This window comes from Rana temporaria, chromosome 10, assembly GCF_905171775.1.
Source record: "Rana temporaria chromosome 10, aRanTem1.1, whole genome shotgun sequence".
Classification (NCBI taxonomy): Eukaryota; Metazoa; Chordata; class Amphibia; order Anura; family Ranidae; genus Rana; species Rana temporaria.
Window position 1 is genome coordinate 134,174,459 of NC_053498.1, and position 19,638 is coordinate 134,194,096.

At 44.6% G+C, this 19,638-nt stretch overlaps 1 protein-coding gene across 1 annotated transcript in view; it reads right to left on the reverse strand.

Moving 5' to 3' along the window:
• DISP3 (dispatched RND transporter family member 3) overlaps nt 1–19,638 on the reverse strand; it is a 171,924-nt gene that overhangs the window by 94,598 nt on the left and 57,688 nt on the right. Inside the window, exons 4-5 of the mRNA XM_040326322.1 lie at nt 7,944–8,080; nt 5,520–5,654 (exon numbers count right to left, since the gene is read on the reverse strand). Coding sequence (XP_040182256.1) covers nt 5,520–5,654; nt 7,944–8,080 — 272 coding nt within the window. The remainder of the gene's footprint in view (nt 1–5,519; nt 5,655–7,943; nt 8,081–19,638) is intronic.

Here is a 19,638-nt window from a genome sequence, read left to right on the forward strand (position 1 = left end):
ATCACAATCGATGACGTCACACCTACAGCCACACCCCCCTACAGTTAGAAACACAGATGAGGTCATACATAACCCTATCAGCGCCCCCTTGTGGTTAACTCCCAAACTGCAATTTTCATTTTCACAGTAAACAATGCATTTTAAATGTATTTTTGCTGTGAAAATGACAAAATGAAAATGGTCCCAAAAATGTGTCAAAATTGTCCGAAGTGTCCGCCATAATGTCGCAGTAACAAAAAAAAAAACGCTGATCGCCGCCAATAGTAGTAAAAAAATAATAATTAATAAAAATGCAATAAAACTATCCCCTATTTTGTAAACGCTATAAATTTTTCGCAAACCAACTGATAAACGCTTATTGCGTTTTTTTTTACCAAAAATAGGTAGAAGAATACATATCGGCCTAAACTGAGGAAAAACATTTTTTTTTATATATTTTTGGGGGGTATTTATTATAGCAAAAAGTAAAAAAATATTGTTTTTTTTTCAAAATTGTCGCTCTATTTTTGTTTATAGCGCAAAAAATAAAAACCGCAGAGGTGATAAAATATCACCAAAAGAAATCTCTATTTGTGGGGAAAAAAGGACGCCGATTTTTGGGAGCCACGTCGCACAATTGTCAGTTAAAGCGACGCAGTGCCGAATCGCAAAAACTGGCCGGGTCCTTTAGCTGCCTAAAGGTCCGGGTCTTAAGTGGTTAAGGCATCAGCATACCAAGACATTTTGGACAATTTCATGCTCCCAACTTTGTGGGAACAGTTTGGGGACGGCCTCTTCTTGTTCCAACATGACTGCACACCAGTGTACAAAGCAAGGTCCATAAAGACATGGATGAGTGAGTTTGGGGTCTAGGAACTTGACTGGCCTGCACAGAGTCCTGACCTCAACCTGATAGAACACCTTTGAGATGAATTAGAGTGGAGACTGCGAATCAGGCCTTCTCATCCAACCTCACAAATGCTCTTCTGGAAGTCTCATGTCTCATCTCATAAAGTTGAGTTGAATGCAGGTGGGTGGTCAGGGGCGGTAAAACCACGGCTCACCTGCCTGATTTTTACCGCCCATCTGGCTGCCTCTGTGCCCCAACAGCACAGTAAATTATATAACCCGCCAACTAACAGAGCCAACGTTTCTTTTTTTTTCTTTGCTACAGGTGCACTTTAAACATAAAATGCTGAAGAATTTTCTGGCCGCAAAACTGCAGCGCCAGCATTGTGCGCTGATCACAGAGAAGACAATGATTTTCTATCAAGCTGCACCACATGCGGATTTTATAACCTAAAAAGAAATATTGAATTGCAGCTTGTCGGAAAAGCGGGAGAATGATAAAAAGAAAAGTACTTTTTATATAAAAGGCGAAAACCGTTGTGAGCCACCAAGGAGTTCAGTACAGACTCAACTGTTTTAAGTCAGCTTTAATTGGATTTCAGAGCACGGGCGCGCGGTTTACCGCCAAGATTATTAAAAAGTAGAAAGTGCGTTTGTACTGCAATGGGCAAAGGGACGCAACGTTTTTATGGCTTAATGAAAGTCCTACAACTGAGAGCAACCAATCAGAATTCATCTTTGTGTCACAGTTTCATATTTACAGATATAAGGCAGAATTCACACCTGCGAGCCGCATTTTTGAGCGTTTGTGTCCAACGTTTTTAAAGCGTTTTTGAGCGTTGGCGTTTTTTAACCACTTCAGCCCCGGAAGGATTTACCCCCTTAATGACCAGGCCATTTTTTACTATAGTTTAATAACTATAAACAATGGCCCAGATTCAGGTAGAATTTGCGCGATATTTGCAGGGGGAGCAGGGCAACGATTTTGCCCTGCGCCCCCGCAAATATTTTGCGCTGCCCTCGATTCACGGAGCAGTAGCTCCGTGAATTGCGAGGGCGCGCCGGCAAATTTGCCCGGCGTAAGCGCGCAAGTTAAATGATCCCGCCGGGGGCGGGAATCATTTAAATTAGGCGCGCTCCCGCGCCGAGCGTACAGCGCATGCTCCGTCGGGAAACTTTCCCGACGTGCATTGCAGCAAATGACGTCGCAAGGATGTCATTTGCTTCTAAGTGAACGGCGTCCAGCGCCATTCACGTTTCACTTACGCAAACGCCGTGAAATTCAAATTTCACGGCGCGGGAAGGCCGGCTATACTTTAGCATTGGCTGCCCCTACTATTAGAAGGGGCAGCCTTGCGCTAAAAGTAGCCGTACGGAAACTCCGTACCTGGCTTGCGCGGGGCCCGCCAGCGTATCTTTTTTCTGTATTCAGAAAACAAGATACGCCGGAATTTTGCTAAGATCCGACTGGCGTAAGCCTCTTACGCCGTCGTATCTTAGTTGCATATTTACGCTGGCCGATAGGTGGCGCTTCCGTAGATTTACGCGTAGAATATGCAAATTAGGTAGATACGCCGATTCACGAACGTAGTTGCGCCCGACGTATCTATATGCGTCGTTTACGTAAGGCGTCGGACCGGCGTAAAGTTACCCCTGCTATATGAGGCGTACACAATGTTAAGTATTGACGTTGGGACAGCGTCAAATTTTCCGTAATTTACGTCGTTTGCGTAAAACTTTCGCGAATAGGGTAAGTTAAGTTCACGTCGAAAGCATTGACTATTTGCGGCGTAATTGGGAGCATGCTCACTGGGATACGTTCACGGACGGCACATGCGCCGTTAGTCAAAAACGTCATTTACGTGGGGTCAGCCTTCATTACCATACAACACGCCCACTGCATGGAAAATTTGTATTCCGCTGGCTTACGCCGGACCACATACGCTACGCCGCCGTAACTTACGCCGGACCACATACGCTACGCCGCCGTAACTTACGCTGGACCACATACGCTACGCCGCCGTAACTTAGGGCGCAAGTTCTTTCTGAATACGGAACTTGCGCCCTAAGTTACGGCGGCGTAGTGTATCTGAGATACGTTACGCCCGCCGATAGATATGTATATGTATCTGAATCTGGCCCAATGTATCATTTGGTTCTTTTAGATCAAATGGATGAACTTCGGTCTGTAAATGAGGTCAGTTTAACCGCTTCAGCCCCGGACCATTTTGGTGGTCAAAGACCAGGCCACTTTTTGCGATTCGGGACTGAGTCGCTTTAACTGACAATTGCGCAGTCGTGCGACGTGGCTCCCAAACCAAATTTACATAATTTCTTTTTACCACAAATAGAGCTTTCTTTTGGTGGTATTTGATCACCTCTGCGATTTTTTTTTTTTTTTTGCGCTATAAACAAAAAAAGAACGACATTTGGAAAAAAAAACAATATTTTTTACTTTTTGCTATAATAAATATCCCCAAAATATATCTAAAAATCGTTTTTCCTCAGTTTAGGCCGATACGTATTCTTCTACATATTTTTGGTAAAAAAAAAAAAAATCTCAATAAGTATATAAGAGTATAAGAGTATATTGATTGGTTTGATTGGTTTGCGCAAAAGTTATAGCGTCCATAAAATAGGTATACTCACGCCGATTCACAACCGTACGCGCGCCCGGCGTTCGCATTTTACGTCGTTTTTCGTTCGTCAGTTTCTGCGTAAGGCTGCCCATGCTATTAGCAGGAGCAGCCAATGCTAAGTATACACGTCGTTCCCGCGTCGCGATTTTTGAAAATTACGTTGTTTGCGTAAGTGAATCGTGAATGGCGCTGGACGCCATTTACGTTCACGTTGAAGCAAATGACGTCCTTGCGACGTCATTTACCGCAATGCACGTCGGGAAAGTTTCCCGACGGAGCATGCGCACTACGTTCGGCACGGGAACGCGCCTAATTTAAATGATCCACGCCCCCTACGGGATCATTTAAATTATGCGCGCTTACGCGCCATGGACTTCTGTGCTGCAAGGCTGGCCTGCTAACTACATAGCCACCCACTTTAAAAGCCATCTTTTGGGGGGCGGCACCCCAACATTGCATACAATTAGTGTTGAGCAGAATATGCCATATTCGATTTCGCGATATATCTCGAATATATATTCGAATATTCGAGATATATTCGCTAAATTCGAATATTCGTGATATTTTATCGAAATTAAATGATTGCGATTTTTCGCTATTGCGAATGCGAAAATAATTGCGATTTTTTGATAACTGCGGTAGGAGCACTCTGATTGGCTCAGAATATTCGTGATATTTTATCGAAATATCGCAACATGCGAATGCGATATTTATTGCGCAATTTCGAGAAATGCTGGAGGAGCGCTCTGATTGGCTCAGAATATTCGTGATATTTTATCGAAATATCGCAACATGCGAATGCGATATTTACTGCGCAATTTCGACAAATGCTGTAGGAGCAGTCTGATTGGCTCAGAATATTCGTGATATTTTATCGAAATATCGCAACATGCGAATGCGATATTTACTGCGCAATTTCGACAAATGCTGTAGGAGCACTCTGATTGGCTCAGAATATTCGTGATATTTTACAATACAAAATAATTGCGAATATTCGGCAAATGCGGAAGGAGCACTCTGATTGGCTCAGAATATTCTTGATATTTTACAATACAAAATAATTGCGAATATTCGGCAAATGCGGAAGGAGCACTCTGATTGGCTCAGAATATTCTTGATATTTTACAATACAAAATAATTGCGAATATTCGGCAAATGCAGAAGGAGCACTCTGATTGGCTCAGAATATTCTTGATATTTTACAATACAAAATAAAAAGTGTTTTGCATTGGTGGTGATTCTTTACTCTATCCATCTGTCACAGCCGTTTGTCAATCAAACACCTTGAAGATTGAACACGTTCATGCTGCATGCTTTGGACTTTTTTTCACTTCACATATCAAAGACATTTTTATGAAAGATTATTTTTCTATTATTGGGACTATATTTCTTTATATATTTGTTTCACTGTGTATTTCACAAGTTATTTGCGCTTGCTTATTTTATAATTTGCCCACATGTCTTGTCACTAGACATATTTTTTATTCTTGTAGAGCGACTCCATTTTCTGTCTTGTATTAAATTATGTTGTATAACATTTTTGAGTTGCTGCTGTATTCTCCCCTTTTTTTAAGGTATGCGCAATTTTTTCCTTCTTACAAAAAAAAATAATATCAAACATACAAATATTCATAACAGAAACATACACAAAGCCCCCCCCTTTTGCATCAGAGACAATCAGAGTTCTCCTACCACAGTTATCGAAAATTCGCAATCATTTTCGCATTCGCAATAGCGAAAAATCGCAATGTTTTTTTTTTCTATTTGGGAACATAAAAGGATCGCCTCAGCTTAGCTACTCGGCCCAGGGTCTCTAATCATACCAGCAATGCTTTTAGACGTCGATAGGATGTGATCTGTTTTAAAAATCAAATTGAAAAAATGCGAATATTCGGAATTGCGAATATTCACCGCGAAATTCGAAATATAGCGCGATTTCTCGAATATGCTATATTCGAGTCGAATATTCGCAATGCGAATATTCGTGAGCAACACTACATACAATACTGTAACTCTATAGAATAGAAAAATCATAAATTCCAATATACTTACCAATACCAACAATGACAAAAGCTGCCACCCCGTTTAATATTCCAAGGTACTGTATCCCGAAGGCCACGTGGTAAAGGAAAAGAGCCACAAGGCAGCTGAGGCCGATGCTGGCAATCCCAAAAAAGGTCAGGAACACTGAATAATACAGAGACACCTTTATTACTGGTAATGATAATAATATAATAAAAGGTTCAAACATGATCACAAATGATACTAAAATGAGCGTCTGCACACATCTAAAGAAAATCTATTAATGTTTCTGCCTTTCCTTACAATGAGAAACCCCAACTATAATACTCTGAGTGAGAGGACCCGTGGCCCCGCACAGCTCCTACGTTTCGGAATTTTTCATATGTCTGTGACTGTTACACACTCGGGCACTTCCTGCCCAGGCCAATTTGCAGCTTTTAGCGCTGTCACATTTTGAATGACAATTGCGCAGTTATGCTACACTGTACCCAAATACATTTTTTATATTTTTTTCACACAAATAGAGCTTTCTTTTGGTGGTATTTAATCACCACTGAGGGTTTGTGGTAACTGAGGTTAGCAAACATGTAATTATTCTCCTTCATTGATGTTCCCTGATGAGGCTGCATTGATGGGCACTGATAGGTGGCACTGATGGGCACTGATGAGGTGGCACTGGTAGGTGGCACTGATAGGCAGCACTGACAGGTGACACTGTTGATGAGGCACTGATTGGCAGCGCTGATGGTCACTGATAGGTCGCACTAATGCGCACTGATGAGGCGGCACTGGTGGACACTGATAGGTGGCACTGATGGACGGCACTGATAAATGGCACTGAAGGGCACTGAGAGGTGGCACTAATAGGTGGCACGAATAGGCAGCTCTGACAGGGAACACTGATGATGAGGCACTGATGGGCAGCACTGATGAGCACTGATAGGTGGTACTGGTGGGCACAGATTAGCAGTACTAATGGGCACTGGTAGGTGGCACTGGTGGGCACAGATTAGCAGTACTGATGAGCACTGGTAGGTGGCACTGGTGGGCACAGATTAGCAGTACTGATGAGCACTGGTAGGTGGCACTGGTGGGTACGAGTGAGCAGCACTGGTGGGCAAATGGTCCCTTTTACAGAAGCCGGTAATCGGCTTTAGTCTTTTCTCCTCACGCTGTCAGCTGATAACCGACTTCTGTTTACTTCGTGTGATCAGCTGTCATTGGCTGACAGCTGATCACATGATAAAGCGATGTGAATTGCCCTTTAACCCGATCTGTAATCACCCGAGTCCCAAGGACTCATCGATCACAGAGCATGCCACCCTCATGCCACAGGGGGGCACACGGGCAGTGTGAGCACAGGGGGATGTCCATGGATGCCCTCCCTGCATTTTAAGCATGCGCTAAAGCCATCTTTCGGCTATAGCGTGGGCGCCAAATTGTTAAAGGCGGTTCCTGGATTTATACTGGGGTATGACCAGTCTAGAAAGAAATACTGTAGTACTATACTGTAAGGGCTTGTTCTTACCCTATCTAGATTGGGGCTTTGGCGGATCACCCCCCCCCCCCCCCTGCATCTCCTCCCGAGTCCCAGCGTTCGCTTCTCCTTCCAGCCAATCAGGATTAAGGACTTGAGGCCAATCGGGTCTTAGGACACCCGGCCAATGGGGTCTAAGGACCCGCTTCATGATTGGCAGGGAGGAGAAGCAGGAAGACAAAACAGGTGGTGAGGAGAAATCTCCCAATAGGGACACCAGTTCCAGTGGCATTTGTCTAAGAGGGGGTTCCCCCTCACTTCCATTTTTGACTCTGGCACTGGGAAAAAATGAAAGTTTTACCCAATTAGATAGGGAGGAGAAACAGGAAGACATTAGCGAATATTAATTTACTAATGTCATACAATTGGGTGGGCTTGGGGCGCAGTGCTCTGCGCCCCAAGCCCGCCCTTTTTGAATCCAATTAGAGCTTCCGGCTCTAATCATGTGCTTCAAAAACAAAACAAAAAACATTGAAATCCATGCGTCTGGCGTCCTACACATATGTAGATTAGGGGACGAGCGCATGTAATAGGGGGAGGCGCCCCTGCGCCCTTTATGAGCGGACGCCACTGGGTTTAGCACTGGGAAACTGTTTGAAAGATAAAAAGTGCATTTTAAATACGACTATATAGATCAGACCACAATGAGGGACAGATGAGGGGGAAAGAGGGACAGAGGGGCATTGTTCCAAATCATAGACAGTTGGGAGCTATGTCTATGCAAAAGGAAAACAAGCTTTTCATTTAGTTCTCCTTTATTGCAGCTTGTAATGTGGCCTTGGGCTCTGTAGAGACTTCTGGATGAGGCAATGAGGCATTTATAGAAAATGGATTTTCTTTACCGCATGGCTTACACAATGGCCATATAGAAATACATTTATTTTTTCTATACAAGAAAATCACAATTCACCCGGTACCTGAGAATGAGGTGAGGATGTAAACGAGGACGGCGATGCAGCCCGTGCTGATGAACGCAAGCAGCATGTCATTGTTGAAGGTCGTCCGCACTTCATAGTCAAACAGGTCGGTCCCCCCGTACAGAACCTGGACTTTACTAGGGAGAGGAAATAACGACATCCATCAGAAATATTCAGACACAAAAATTAGGAAATATGAGAACGACAGGTTAACTTCCGGGACCATTTCATTCTCTCCTATCATTCCCTCATCCCTATATACTGTATATATATATATATATATATGTTCACACCTGCCCTGCCTCAAGGCTGATGTAAGGGGGAACTCTGATGGAAGGGCGAACTCTGGTTTGAAATTTTATGTAAGGGAGGACTCTGATGGGATTCCTGTAGTATGGGGGAAGGGGGCTCGGGTGTAAGAGAGGAACTCTCATGGGGACCCTAATATAAGGGGGCACTCTGATGTGGACTCTGAGGTAAGGGGGGGACACTGGAGAGGACCCTGATGTAAGGGAGGGGTCCTTTGATGCAATGGAGGACTCTGATATGGGCCCTGATATAAGGAGGAACACTGATGTCAACTCTGTTATAAGGGTTGACTCTGATGGGGACTCTGATGTAAGGGAATACTCTGGTGTGGAGTCTGATGGAAGGGGGGACTCTGATGAGGACCCTGATGTAAGGGAAGAGTCCTCTGATGTAATCGGGGACTCTGATATAGGTCCTGATGTAGGGGGGAACCCTGATGTCAACTCTGATATAAGGGTTGACTTTGATTTAGACTCTGATGTAAGGGTGAGGGGGGGCTCTAATGGGGACCCTGATGTAAGGGTTGACTCTGATGTTAAAGCATACTTTGATGTGGAATCTGATGTAAGGGAAGACGCTAATGGGAACTCTGAGTTAGCGGGAGACTCTGATGTGGATTTTGATATAGACTTTGATGTAAGGGGGGGGGGGGGGATAATGGGGACTCTGATGTAAGGGGTGACTTTGATATAAGGGCATGCTTTGGTGTGGAGTCTGATGTAAGGGGAGACTCTAGTGAGAACCCTGATGTAAGGAAGGGACTCTGATGAGGACCCTGATGTAAGGGAAGAGTCCTCTGATGTAATCGGGGACTCTGATATAGGTCCTGATGTAGGGGGGAACCCTGATGTCAACTCTGATATAATGGTTGACTCTGATTTAGACTCTGATGTAAGGGTGAGGGGGGGCTCTAATGGGGACCCTGATGTAAGGGTTGACTCTGATGTAAGGGTGGGGGGAGGGGGGTTAATCTATTGGGGACCCTGATGTAAGGGTTGACTCTGATATAAGGGTGAGGGGGGAATCTAATGGGGACCCTGATGTAAGGGTTGACTCTGATGTAAAAGCATACTTTGGTGTGGAATCTGAGTGAAGGGAAGACGCTAATGGGATCCATGAGTTGAGGGGGGACTTTGATGAGGGCCCTGATGTAAGGGAGGAGTCCTCTGATGTAATGGGGGACTCTGATATAGGTCCTGATGTAGGCCTGATGTAGGGGGGAATCCTGATGTCAGCTATGATATAAGGGTTGACTCTGATGTAAACTCTTATATTAAGGGGGGGGGATCTAATTGGGACCCTGATGTAAGGGTCGACTCTGATGTAAGGAAGGTGTATCTAATGGGGACCCTGATGTAAACCCTGATGTAAGGGTGAGGGGGGGTATCTAATGGGGACTCTGATATAAGGGTTGACTCTGATGTAAAAGCATACTTTGGTGTGAAATCTGATGTAAGGGAAGACGCTAATGGGAACCCTGAGTTGAGGGGAGACTCTGATGTAAACTCTGATGTAAGGGGGGAATCTAATGGGGACTCTGATGTAGACTTTGATGTAAGGGGGGGATAATAATGACTCAGATGTAAGGGAGGAGTCCTCTGATGTAATGTGGGAATCTGATATGGGTTCTGATGTAGGGGGGAACCCTGGTGTGTAAACTCTGATGTTAGGGTGAGGGGGGGATCTAATAGGGACCCTGATGTAAGGGTCGACTCTGATGTTAAAGCATACTTTGATGTGGAATCTGATGTAAGAGGGGATCTAATGGGGACGTAGATTTTGCTGTAAGTAGGGGGAGGACCAATGGGGGCTTTGATGTAAGGGGTGACTTTAAAGTAAGGACATACTTTGGTGTGGAGTCTAAAAAAAAGGGGGCGGGACTCTGAGAACCCTGATGTAGGGGGGACTCTAATAGGGTGGATTCTGATGGTGACTCTAATAAAACTCCATCTGCATATTTCCCATCATTGGCTCCAATTGTTTGGAATTTCTTTGCTTTACTGAAGTTTTTTCTCCGATGTTCTGAACCATATCAGTCAGATTATAAAATAAAAAAAATAAAAAAAGAGCCCGAAGTAAAACAAATTGATTCAATTAAATTTTATGCCTTCACCTATAAAAATGATATAAAATGTGTCCCTCCCGCTGATAACTTTGGAGACCCCTGGTTTAGATAGCCAGACCAGCCACTAGGGGGCAGTAAAGAAAAGCCCCTCCGGTATTTTTTCTATTAGATTTATAATGGTATATATAATAAAAAAAAAACATTTTAGTGTGGAGTTTTACTGCCACTTGTTAATGGCTCGTTACCATCTTCCTAATGGTTTAGGTTTGCAACTAATTTAATTTATGAGCTTGCTCATCGAACCGATTTCTTCAATAACGCTCTTCAAAGGCCGTGTTCCCATAAAGATCCCTGTTTGAACAGCGCCGGGCACGGCTCAATACATCAGCCGCATTATCCACACTGTTAATCAATTTAATTAATCATCCAGACCGGGCCGACAAAATGAGCCTTTCAGTTCTGCGGGTACCCAGAAGAAATTATCAAGTATATTTATTAAGATTTCAGATGGAGAGACTTTGCGGGGGAAGTCGTCAGAAGAGCATTGATAAATAGACGAGGATTAAAGGGGAAATCGAATATAGAACCCCATGGGGCAGATCCACAAAGATCTGCCCCGGCGCAGCGTATCTGAGATACGCTACGCCGCCAAAACTTACTTTTTTCGGTTTGAATCCTGAAAGAATTTGCGCCGTAAGTTACGGCGGCGTCGTGTATCTCTCGCGGCGTAAGGGCGCGGAATTCAAATTAGGCGGGTAGGGGGCGTGTTTCATTTAAATGAGGCGCGTTCCCGCACCGAACGAACTGCGTATGCGCCGTCCCTAAATTTCCCGCCGTGCATTGCGCTTAATGACGTCGCAAGGACGTCATTGTTTTGAAGTGGACGTAAATTACGTCCATCCCGATTCACGGACGACTTACGCAAACAATTTTTTTTTTTTCAAATTATACGCGGGAACGACGGCCACATTGCGTACGCCACCAAATAGCAGCTTTAACTATACACCGAAAAAAGTCGACTAGAGACGACGTAAAAGAACGCGACGGCCGCTCGTACGTTCGTGGATCGTCGGAAATAGCTAATTTGCATACTCGACGCGGAAAACGACGGGAACGCCACCCAGCGGACGCCGAAGAATTGCATCTTAGGTCCGAAGGCGTACCCAGACCCTGTCGGATCTAACCCAGATGCCGTTGTATCTTGTTTTGAGGATTCAAAACAAAGATACGACGCGGGAAATTTGAAAGATATTACCTTGTGAAAGCAGCAGTGACATCATCACAGCATTGTGGGAGGGGTTTCAGCAAACCCCACCCACTACAGGCTCCCTGCAAGAAAACCAGAAGGGGCGGAGACAAGACCCGCCACAAGGAGAGAGAGAGCAGCAGTGACCGTGGGGGGGCAGTGACCGGACTTTCTTATTTATTGTTTTTAACTTCAGCTCCGGAAGGTTTTACCCCTTTTATGACCAGGCCATTTTTTCCTATTTAGCGTTGCGCTACTTTAACCACTTAAGACCCCGGACCAAAATGCAGGTAAAAGACCAGGCCCATTTTTTGCGATTCGGCACTGTGTCGCTTTAACTGACAATTGCGCGGTCGTGTGACGTGACTCCCAAATAAAATTGGCGTCCTTTTTTTCCCACAAATAGAGCTTTCTTTTGGTGGTATTCGATCGCCTCTGCGGTTTTTATTTTTTGCGCTATAATCAAAAAATAAAGCGACAATTTTTGCTATAATAAATATCCCCAAAAAATATATAAAAAAAAAAATGTTTTTCCTCAATTTAGGCCGATACGTATTCTTCTACATATTTTTGGTAAAATAAATTGCAATAAGCGTCCCGCAATCGTGTCTCCCTGTTCTGCCTAGTGACAGGACACTGATCGTCTGCTCCCTCTCATCAGGAGCAGTGATCACAGTAAGCCCAGCCACTCACACAGTTAGAATCACTCCCTAGGACACACTTAACCCCTTCCTAGCCCCCTAGTGTTAACCCCTTCCCTGCCAGTCACATTTATACAGTAATCAGTGCATTTTTATAGCACTGATCGCTGTATAAATGACAATGCTCCCAAAATAGCAACAAAAGTGTCCCATGTGTCCACCATAATGTCGCAGTCACGATAAAAATTGCTGATCTCCGCCATTACTAGTAAAATAAAAAAAATGTATTAATAAAAATGCCATTAAACTATCCCCTATTTTGTAGACGCTATGGGCCAGATCCACGTACCTCGGCGCATATATAGGCCGGCGTAGCGCGTCTCAGATACACTACGCCGCCGTAACTTAGAGCAGAGGTTCCTTATCTACAAAGAATTTGCGCCGTAAGTTACGGCGGCGTAGTGTAAATGTGTCGGCGTAAGGGCTCGAAATTCAAATGACTAAGATGTGGGCGTGTTTTATGTTAATTCAACTTGACCCCACGTAAATTACGTTTTTTTTTTAACGGCGCATGCGCCGTCCGTGGGGGTATCCCGGTGCGCATGCTTGAAATCACGTCGCAAATAGTCAATGCTTTCGACGTGAACGTAATTTACGCAAAGCCCTATTCGCGAACGTTTTACGCAAACGACGTAAACAACGGAAAATTTGACGCTGGCCCGACGTCCATACTTAACATTGCGTATGCCTCATAGAGCAGGGGTAACTATACGCCGGAAAAAGCCTTACGCAAACGACATAAAAAAATGCGCCGGGCGGACTTACGTTCTAAGAATCGGCGTATCTAGCCAATTTGCATACTCTACGCGGAAATCAATGGAAGCGCCACCTAGCGGCCAGCGTAAATATGCACCTATGTTCCGACGGCGTACTAAGACGTACGTCGGTAGGATCTAGCCCACATTCAGGCGTATCTTGTTTTGTGAATACAAAACAAAGATACGCCGGCGCATCGTAGAACTTACGCGGCGTATCAATAGATACACCGCCGTAAGTTCTTTGTGGATCTGGGCCTATAACTTTTGCGCAAACCAATCAATAAACGCTTATTGCGATTTTTTTACCAAAAATATGTAGAAGAATACATAATCGGCCTAAACTGAGGAAAAATAGTTTTTTATATATTTTTGGGGGATAATTATTATAGCAAAAAGTAAAAAATATTGCTTTTTTTTTTTAAATTGTCGCTCTATTTTTGTTTATAGCGCAAAAAATAATAACCGCAGAGGTGATCAAATACCACCAAAAGAAATCTCTATTTGTGGGAAAAAAAGGACGCCAATTTTGTTTGGGAGTTACGTCGCACGACCGCGCAATTGTCAATTAAAGCGACGCAGTGCCGAATCGCAAAAAGTGGCCCGGTCATTTGGCAGCCAAATCCTCCAGGGGCTGAAGTGGTTAAAGGTGGAGAAAGTTCTGAAATGATTTATCTTTTTCTCATTTTTTTTTACATCACAGAAATCGGACATTTTAACAGTGGGAAGACTTTTTATATCCATTGTACAGTATGTCCTTTCTACTATAGAGGAATAGATTAAATGAACGTTTTTGTGCCTGAGGTTCAGCTTTAAGTGACAGTAAGTGTCCTCAGCTTTTCTCCTGTCTGTGACACACGATTTAATATTCAGGAGAATTCAGGACGCTGGCGCAGGCTGTACATTGGGAATATATTTATTCTTCACACTGACAATAGCCAAGCTTGCTCCAGTCCCAGACCGCTTCCCAGTTTCCTCGGCGTGTTTTTCTCCCCCGCCTGTCAGGCCTGTCAGTGGGATTTTGTACTTTCCCCCTGTGCAAAGTGCTGACGTCCACAGAAACGCAGCTAACGATTGTGTCTCTCCTGTAGAACGGCGGCACATTGGAGAAGACAGCGCTATTTAGCAGAACAATGCGGTGTCAGTCCGCAGAGGCACAGGTGAGAGCGATCCCGCTTCGTCAGCAGCCGAGGGCTGGGGGGAGGAAAGATTCCGTGCGCAACGGAAAGTGGCATTTATGCATTTTTTATTACGGCTGTACATATTTTATTTAGAAATAAATTCCACGGGAATTGTAATTGAGTTTTATTAAAGGAAAGGAAGGAAAGGCTGTGCGAACGCAAAGTTCTATCTGCAAGGAGAAAGAAAGTCGGCGGCAATCCCATGACAAAGAACTTTCTTCTATGAAGAACAAAAAAGATGATAATTCTTAAATATCCATCTATCTATCTATCTATCTATCTATCTATCTATCTATCTATCTATCTATCTATCTTCATCTATCTATCTATCTATCTATCTATCTATCTATCTATCTATCTATCTATCTATCTATCTATCTATCTATCTATCTTCATCTATCTATCTATCTATCTATCTATCTATCTATACATCTATCTTTATCTATCTATCTTCATCTATCTATCTATCTTCATCTATCTATCTATCTATCTATCTATCTATCTATCTATCTATCTATCTATCTATCTATCTAATCTTGTACTCACTGGGCCAGATTCACGTAGAATCGCGGCGGCGTAACGTATCCTAGATACGTTACACCCCCGCAATTTTTCATCGCAAGTGCCTGATTCACCAAGCACTTGCGATGAAAACTACGCCGGCGGCCTCCGGCGCAAGGCGGGCCAATTTAAATGGGCGTGTGCCATTTACAGTAAATTAGGCGCGCTCCCGCGCCGGACCTACTGCGCATGCTCTGTTTCTTAAATCCCGCGACGGCGACGCGCGTAGCGTACTTCCGTATTCCCGGACGGCTTACGCAAACGACGTTAAATTTTTAAATTTCGACGCGGGAACGACGGCCATACTTTATACAGTAATACGATTGCTGTGTAAAGTTAAGGCACCAAAAAACGACGACTAACTTTGCGACGGGAAACTAGACTAGCGGCGACGTAGGGAACGCGAAAATCCGTCGTGGATCGCCGTAACTCCTAATTTGCATATCCGACGCTGGTTTACGACGCAAACTCCCCCTAGCGGCGGCCGCGGTATTGCATCCTAAGATCCGACAGTGTAAAACAATTACACCTGTCGGATCTTAGGGATATCTATGCGTAACTGATTCTATGAATCAGTCGCATAGATAGAACAACAGATACGACGGCGTATCAGGAGATACACCGTCGTATTTGCTCTGTGAATCTGGCCCTAGGTGAGGAGACAACTGCTGGAGCGATTATTCAAAAATGGAAGAAATACTAAATAACTAAGCAATCGCCCTCAGTCTGGAGCTCCATGCAAGACTTTGCCTCATGGGGTGAGGATGGTCATGAGAAAAGTAAAGGATCAGCCACAACTACACGGGAGGAACTTGTGAATGATTTCAAGGCAGTTGGGACCACAGTCACCAAACAAACCATTGGCAACACAAAACGCCGCCATGGACTGAAATCCTACAGTGCCCGCAAGGTCCCCTTCTTCAAGAAGACACATGTACAGTCCCGTCTGAATTTTGCCAATGAATATCTAAATGATTCAGAGAAGGATTGGGTGAAAGTGCTGTGCTCAGATGAGACCAAAATTGTGCTCTTTGGCATAAACTCGACTGGTTGTGTTTGGAGGAAGAAGAAAAGCTGACTATGACCCCAAAGACACCATCCCTACAGTCACGCACGGGAGGTGGAAACATGATGCTTTGGGGCTGTTTCTCTGCTAAAGGTACAGGCCGACTTTACCACATTGAGGAGCCAATGGACGGGGCCGTGTATTGTACAATCTTGGATGAGAATCTTTTTTATGAGAACCTTTTTCCCTCAGCCAGAACACTGAAGATGGGTCATGGATGGGTCTTCCAGCCACCCAAAACATACCGCTAAAGCAACAAAGGAGTGGCTGAAGAAGAAGAAGCACATTAAAGTCCTGGGGCTAGATTCAGATATTTTAGCGGATCTTTAGATCCGCGTAACCTATCTGATTTACGATACGCCGCCGCTATTTTTTGAAGCAAGTGCTTTATTCAGAAAGCACTTGCCTCTAAAGTTGCGGCGGCGTATCGTAAATCCCCCGGCGGAATTCAAATTCCGCGGCTAGGGGGCGTGTACTATTTAAATCAGGCGCGTCCCCGCGCCAATCGAACAGCGCATGCGCCGTCCGCAAATTTACCCAGCGTGCATTGCTCCAAATGACGCCACAAGGACGTCATTGGTTTCGACGTTAACGTAAATTACGTCCGGCCGTATTCGCGAACGACTTACGCAAACGACGTAAAAAATTCAAAACTCGGCGCGGGAACGACGGCCATACTTAACATAGGATACGCTGCACTTACCTGCACTTACCCCTATAGCAGGGGTAACTTTCTGCCGGAAAAAGCCGAACGCAAGCGACATAAAAAAAAAGCGCCGGGCGGTCGTTCGTTTCTGAATCGGCGTAAATGCTCATTTGCATATCCGACGCGTAAAAGATATGGAAGCGCCACCTAGCGGCTGGCCTGGAATTGCAGCCTAAGATCCGACGGTGTAAGTCACTTACACCTGTCGGATCTTAGGCATATCTATGCGTAACCTGATTCTATGAATCAGGCGCATAGATACGACAGCCGGACTCAGAGATACGACGGCGTATCAGGAGATACGCCGTCGTATCTTCTTTATGAATCCGGCCCCTGGAGTGGCCTAGCAAGTCTCCAGACCTTAATCCTATAGGAAATGTATGGAGGAAGCTGAAACTTCATGTTGCCAAGCAACAGCCAAGAATCCTTTAGAATTTTGAAAAGATCCGTAAAGAAGAGTGGACAAAAATCCCTGCTGAGATGTGTGCAAACCTGGTAACCCAACAACAAGAAATAAGGGTTTCTCCACCATTAATCTAATAATTCATCTCGTCGTACGCCTTGTACGTCACCGCGCTCTTGACGGTTGGAATTTCAGACAAGATTTGTGTGACCGTGTGTATGCAACTCAAGTTTGAGCCAACATTCCGTCAGAAAAAAAAAAAAACACGGTTTTCTTGTCGGAATTTCCGATCGTGTGTACGGGGCATAAGAGGAAGCTGCGGGCGGTGGTGTATGATCTTAGAACAAATAGCGAGTTTTGACGGCTCAGGCTGTCAGGTCACCACTAAGGATTTGCACTTTTCCCACAGGCCCGCTCTCCGTAAGTTGCCCCGTTCTCCACACGTCAAGTGTTAAAAAGAAATAACAGCGGCTAATGTATTAAAATACGGGAAATGCTTGTATCAAACGTGGCAGGTGCTAAACACAATTCAATTCTAATCACATTAAGACAGAGGAGCCATTTACTCCCAGAATTTATAGTGAAGGTCTAAATTAAGCTGCAGATTGCTTTAAATTAGTATCTGTAGCGGAAATACAAAACTACCGGGGATTGCTCGGCAATTGCATTGGCAGAGAAATAGGAAATATCAATCACTTGGAGATTATAATAAGCAGAATCATCACAGCTTTAATTCTTCCCCAAGCCACCTAGGGCATTGTTAAAGAGCCCCCCATTAATAAGCCCCATATGCCGGGACACCTGTCAACATTCCCAGTGAGTTTGAGACTAGGCGGGGGAGGGGAAGGAGACTTATGGTGGCGGTGCAGAAAAGCAAGTCTTAACTTTTAGGGACTTGGGGGTGTAAACCCTAATATACAGTATACCCAGTAAAGTTACTTGTCTCAGGTGATACACAGAGATGAAGCAAATCCCCCTACATATGTTGTACCTGCTTATCTGCAGTCGTCTCTTCTCTACGGCAGTTCAAAGTGCAGAATTTATACAGATTGTCTGAGCTTTCAGAAATCAGGGGGGTGGGGAGCTGAAGTAAAACTCTGCAGAGCTCAGTAAGAAGAGCTCTGAGAGCTGATTGGAGGAAAGGGAGACACACCCCTCCACACAGCACACACAAACTGAGCTGAGGCTGTCAATCGCAGGCTGTGTGCTGCAGCTGCCTCCCCTGTCTCCTTTTTTAGTCAGAAGTCAGGAAGTCAGAAGTGACTCATGCTGATAGCACTTGGGGCTAGATTCACAAAAGAGATACGACGGCGTATATCCTGATACGCCGCCGTATCTCTGTGTTAGGGCCGTCCTAACTATGCGACTGATTCATAGAATCAGTTACGCATAGCTAGCCCTAAGGATGCAATTCTAGGCCGGCCGCTAGGTGGCGAGGCCATTGCGGTCGGCGTAAAATATGCAAATTAGTAGTTACCGCGATTCCCGAACATCCGTGCTGCCCGTCGATCTAACTTTACGTAGTTTCCGTTGAGTTACGCCGTGTAAAATTAGGGCTAAGCCATGTTAAGTATGGCCGTCTTTCCCACGTCAAAATTTAAAAACCAACGTCGTTTGCGTAAGTCGTCCGTGAATGGCGCTGGACGCCATTTACGTTAACGTCAAAACAAATGACGTCCGTGCGACGTCATTTAGCGCAATGCACGTCGGGTAATTTACCCGACGGAGCATGCACAGTACGTTCGGCGAGGGAACACGCCTAATTTAAATGGTGCCCGCCCCATTTGAATTAGGCGGGCTTGCACCGAGCGGATTTACGTTACACCGCCGCAAGTTTACAGGTAAGAGCTTTGTGAATCAGGCACTTACGCTGTAAACCTGCGGCGGTGTAACGTAAATCAGATACGTTACGTTGCCGAGGAGCAACGTAAATGTACCTGAATCTGGCCCATTTTTTTTTTACCTTTACAACCCCTTTAACTATAGTGGCTGACTGACTGTTTCTGGTAGCCTCATATACAGGGCAATCCATTCAGCAAGATACAAATGTAGAATGCTGCAGACAGAGCAGAAACACCCAGCAACAACCCAACAATGAATTGTCTATTAGGACTTGAGAAGAATGCTGAGGAGTCGGCCTAGAAACTGGCTCCGTTTTCTGAACACGCCACTCCGAAGAGACTTTCCACAATTATTTCAGCAGAATCGCGCTAACCTCAGCATCTCGCTTTAATTATAAACAAGCTGTCTCATTAAGATTTTACATTTTAGGTGAAAACGGACTACTTTCGCCTTTCTGATGTTTTGTTTCCCATCCAGCCCTGCTCCCGCCTGTGCAGTAACCTCTTCTAGCGGAAGAGTGAATCTAGACGGCATAGGAACACGCTTCTGTCTAGTTACGGGAAAACTCTTGGAGCCTATTCAAGCGTGTGGCTGTCATAAGCTCTGTACAAGTTCAGAGAGTTCGATACAGATCTGGCACGGAGCTCCCCAAGGGAGACGTGTTTTACTCATCACAGACAGTCAAAAAAAAAGAAGCCTCCAATTCCACCCGATGTTGAATCCTTTCTAGAAAAGCATGCAGCCCTCCTTTAATGTTTTCAAGTGTGCCTATCATTAAAACTCACACTTCACATGGAACAGTAGGGCACAAGTCATCATTACCAAGCCATGGATGTGCCTTATTGTAAAGATTTTCCTCT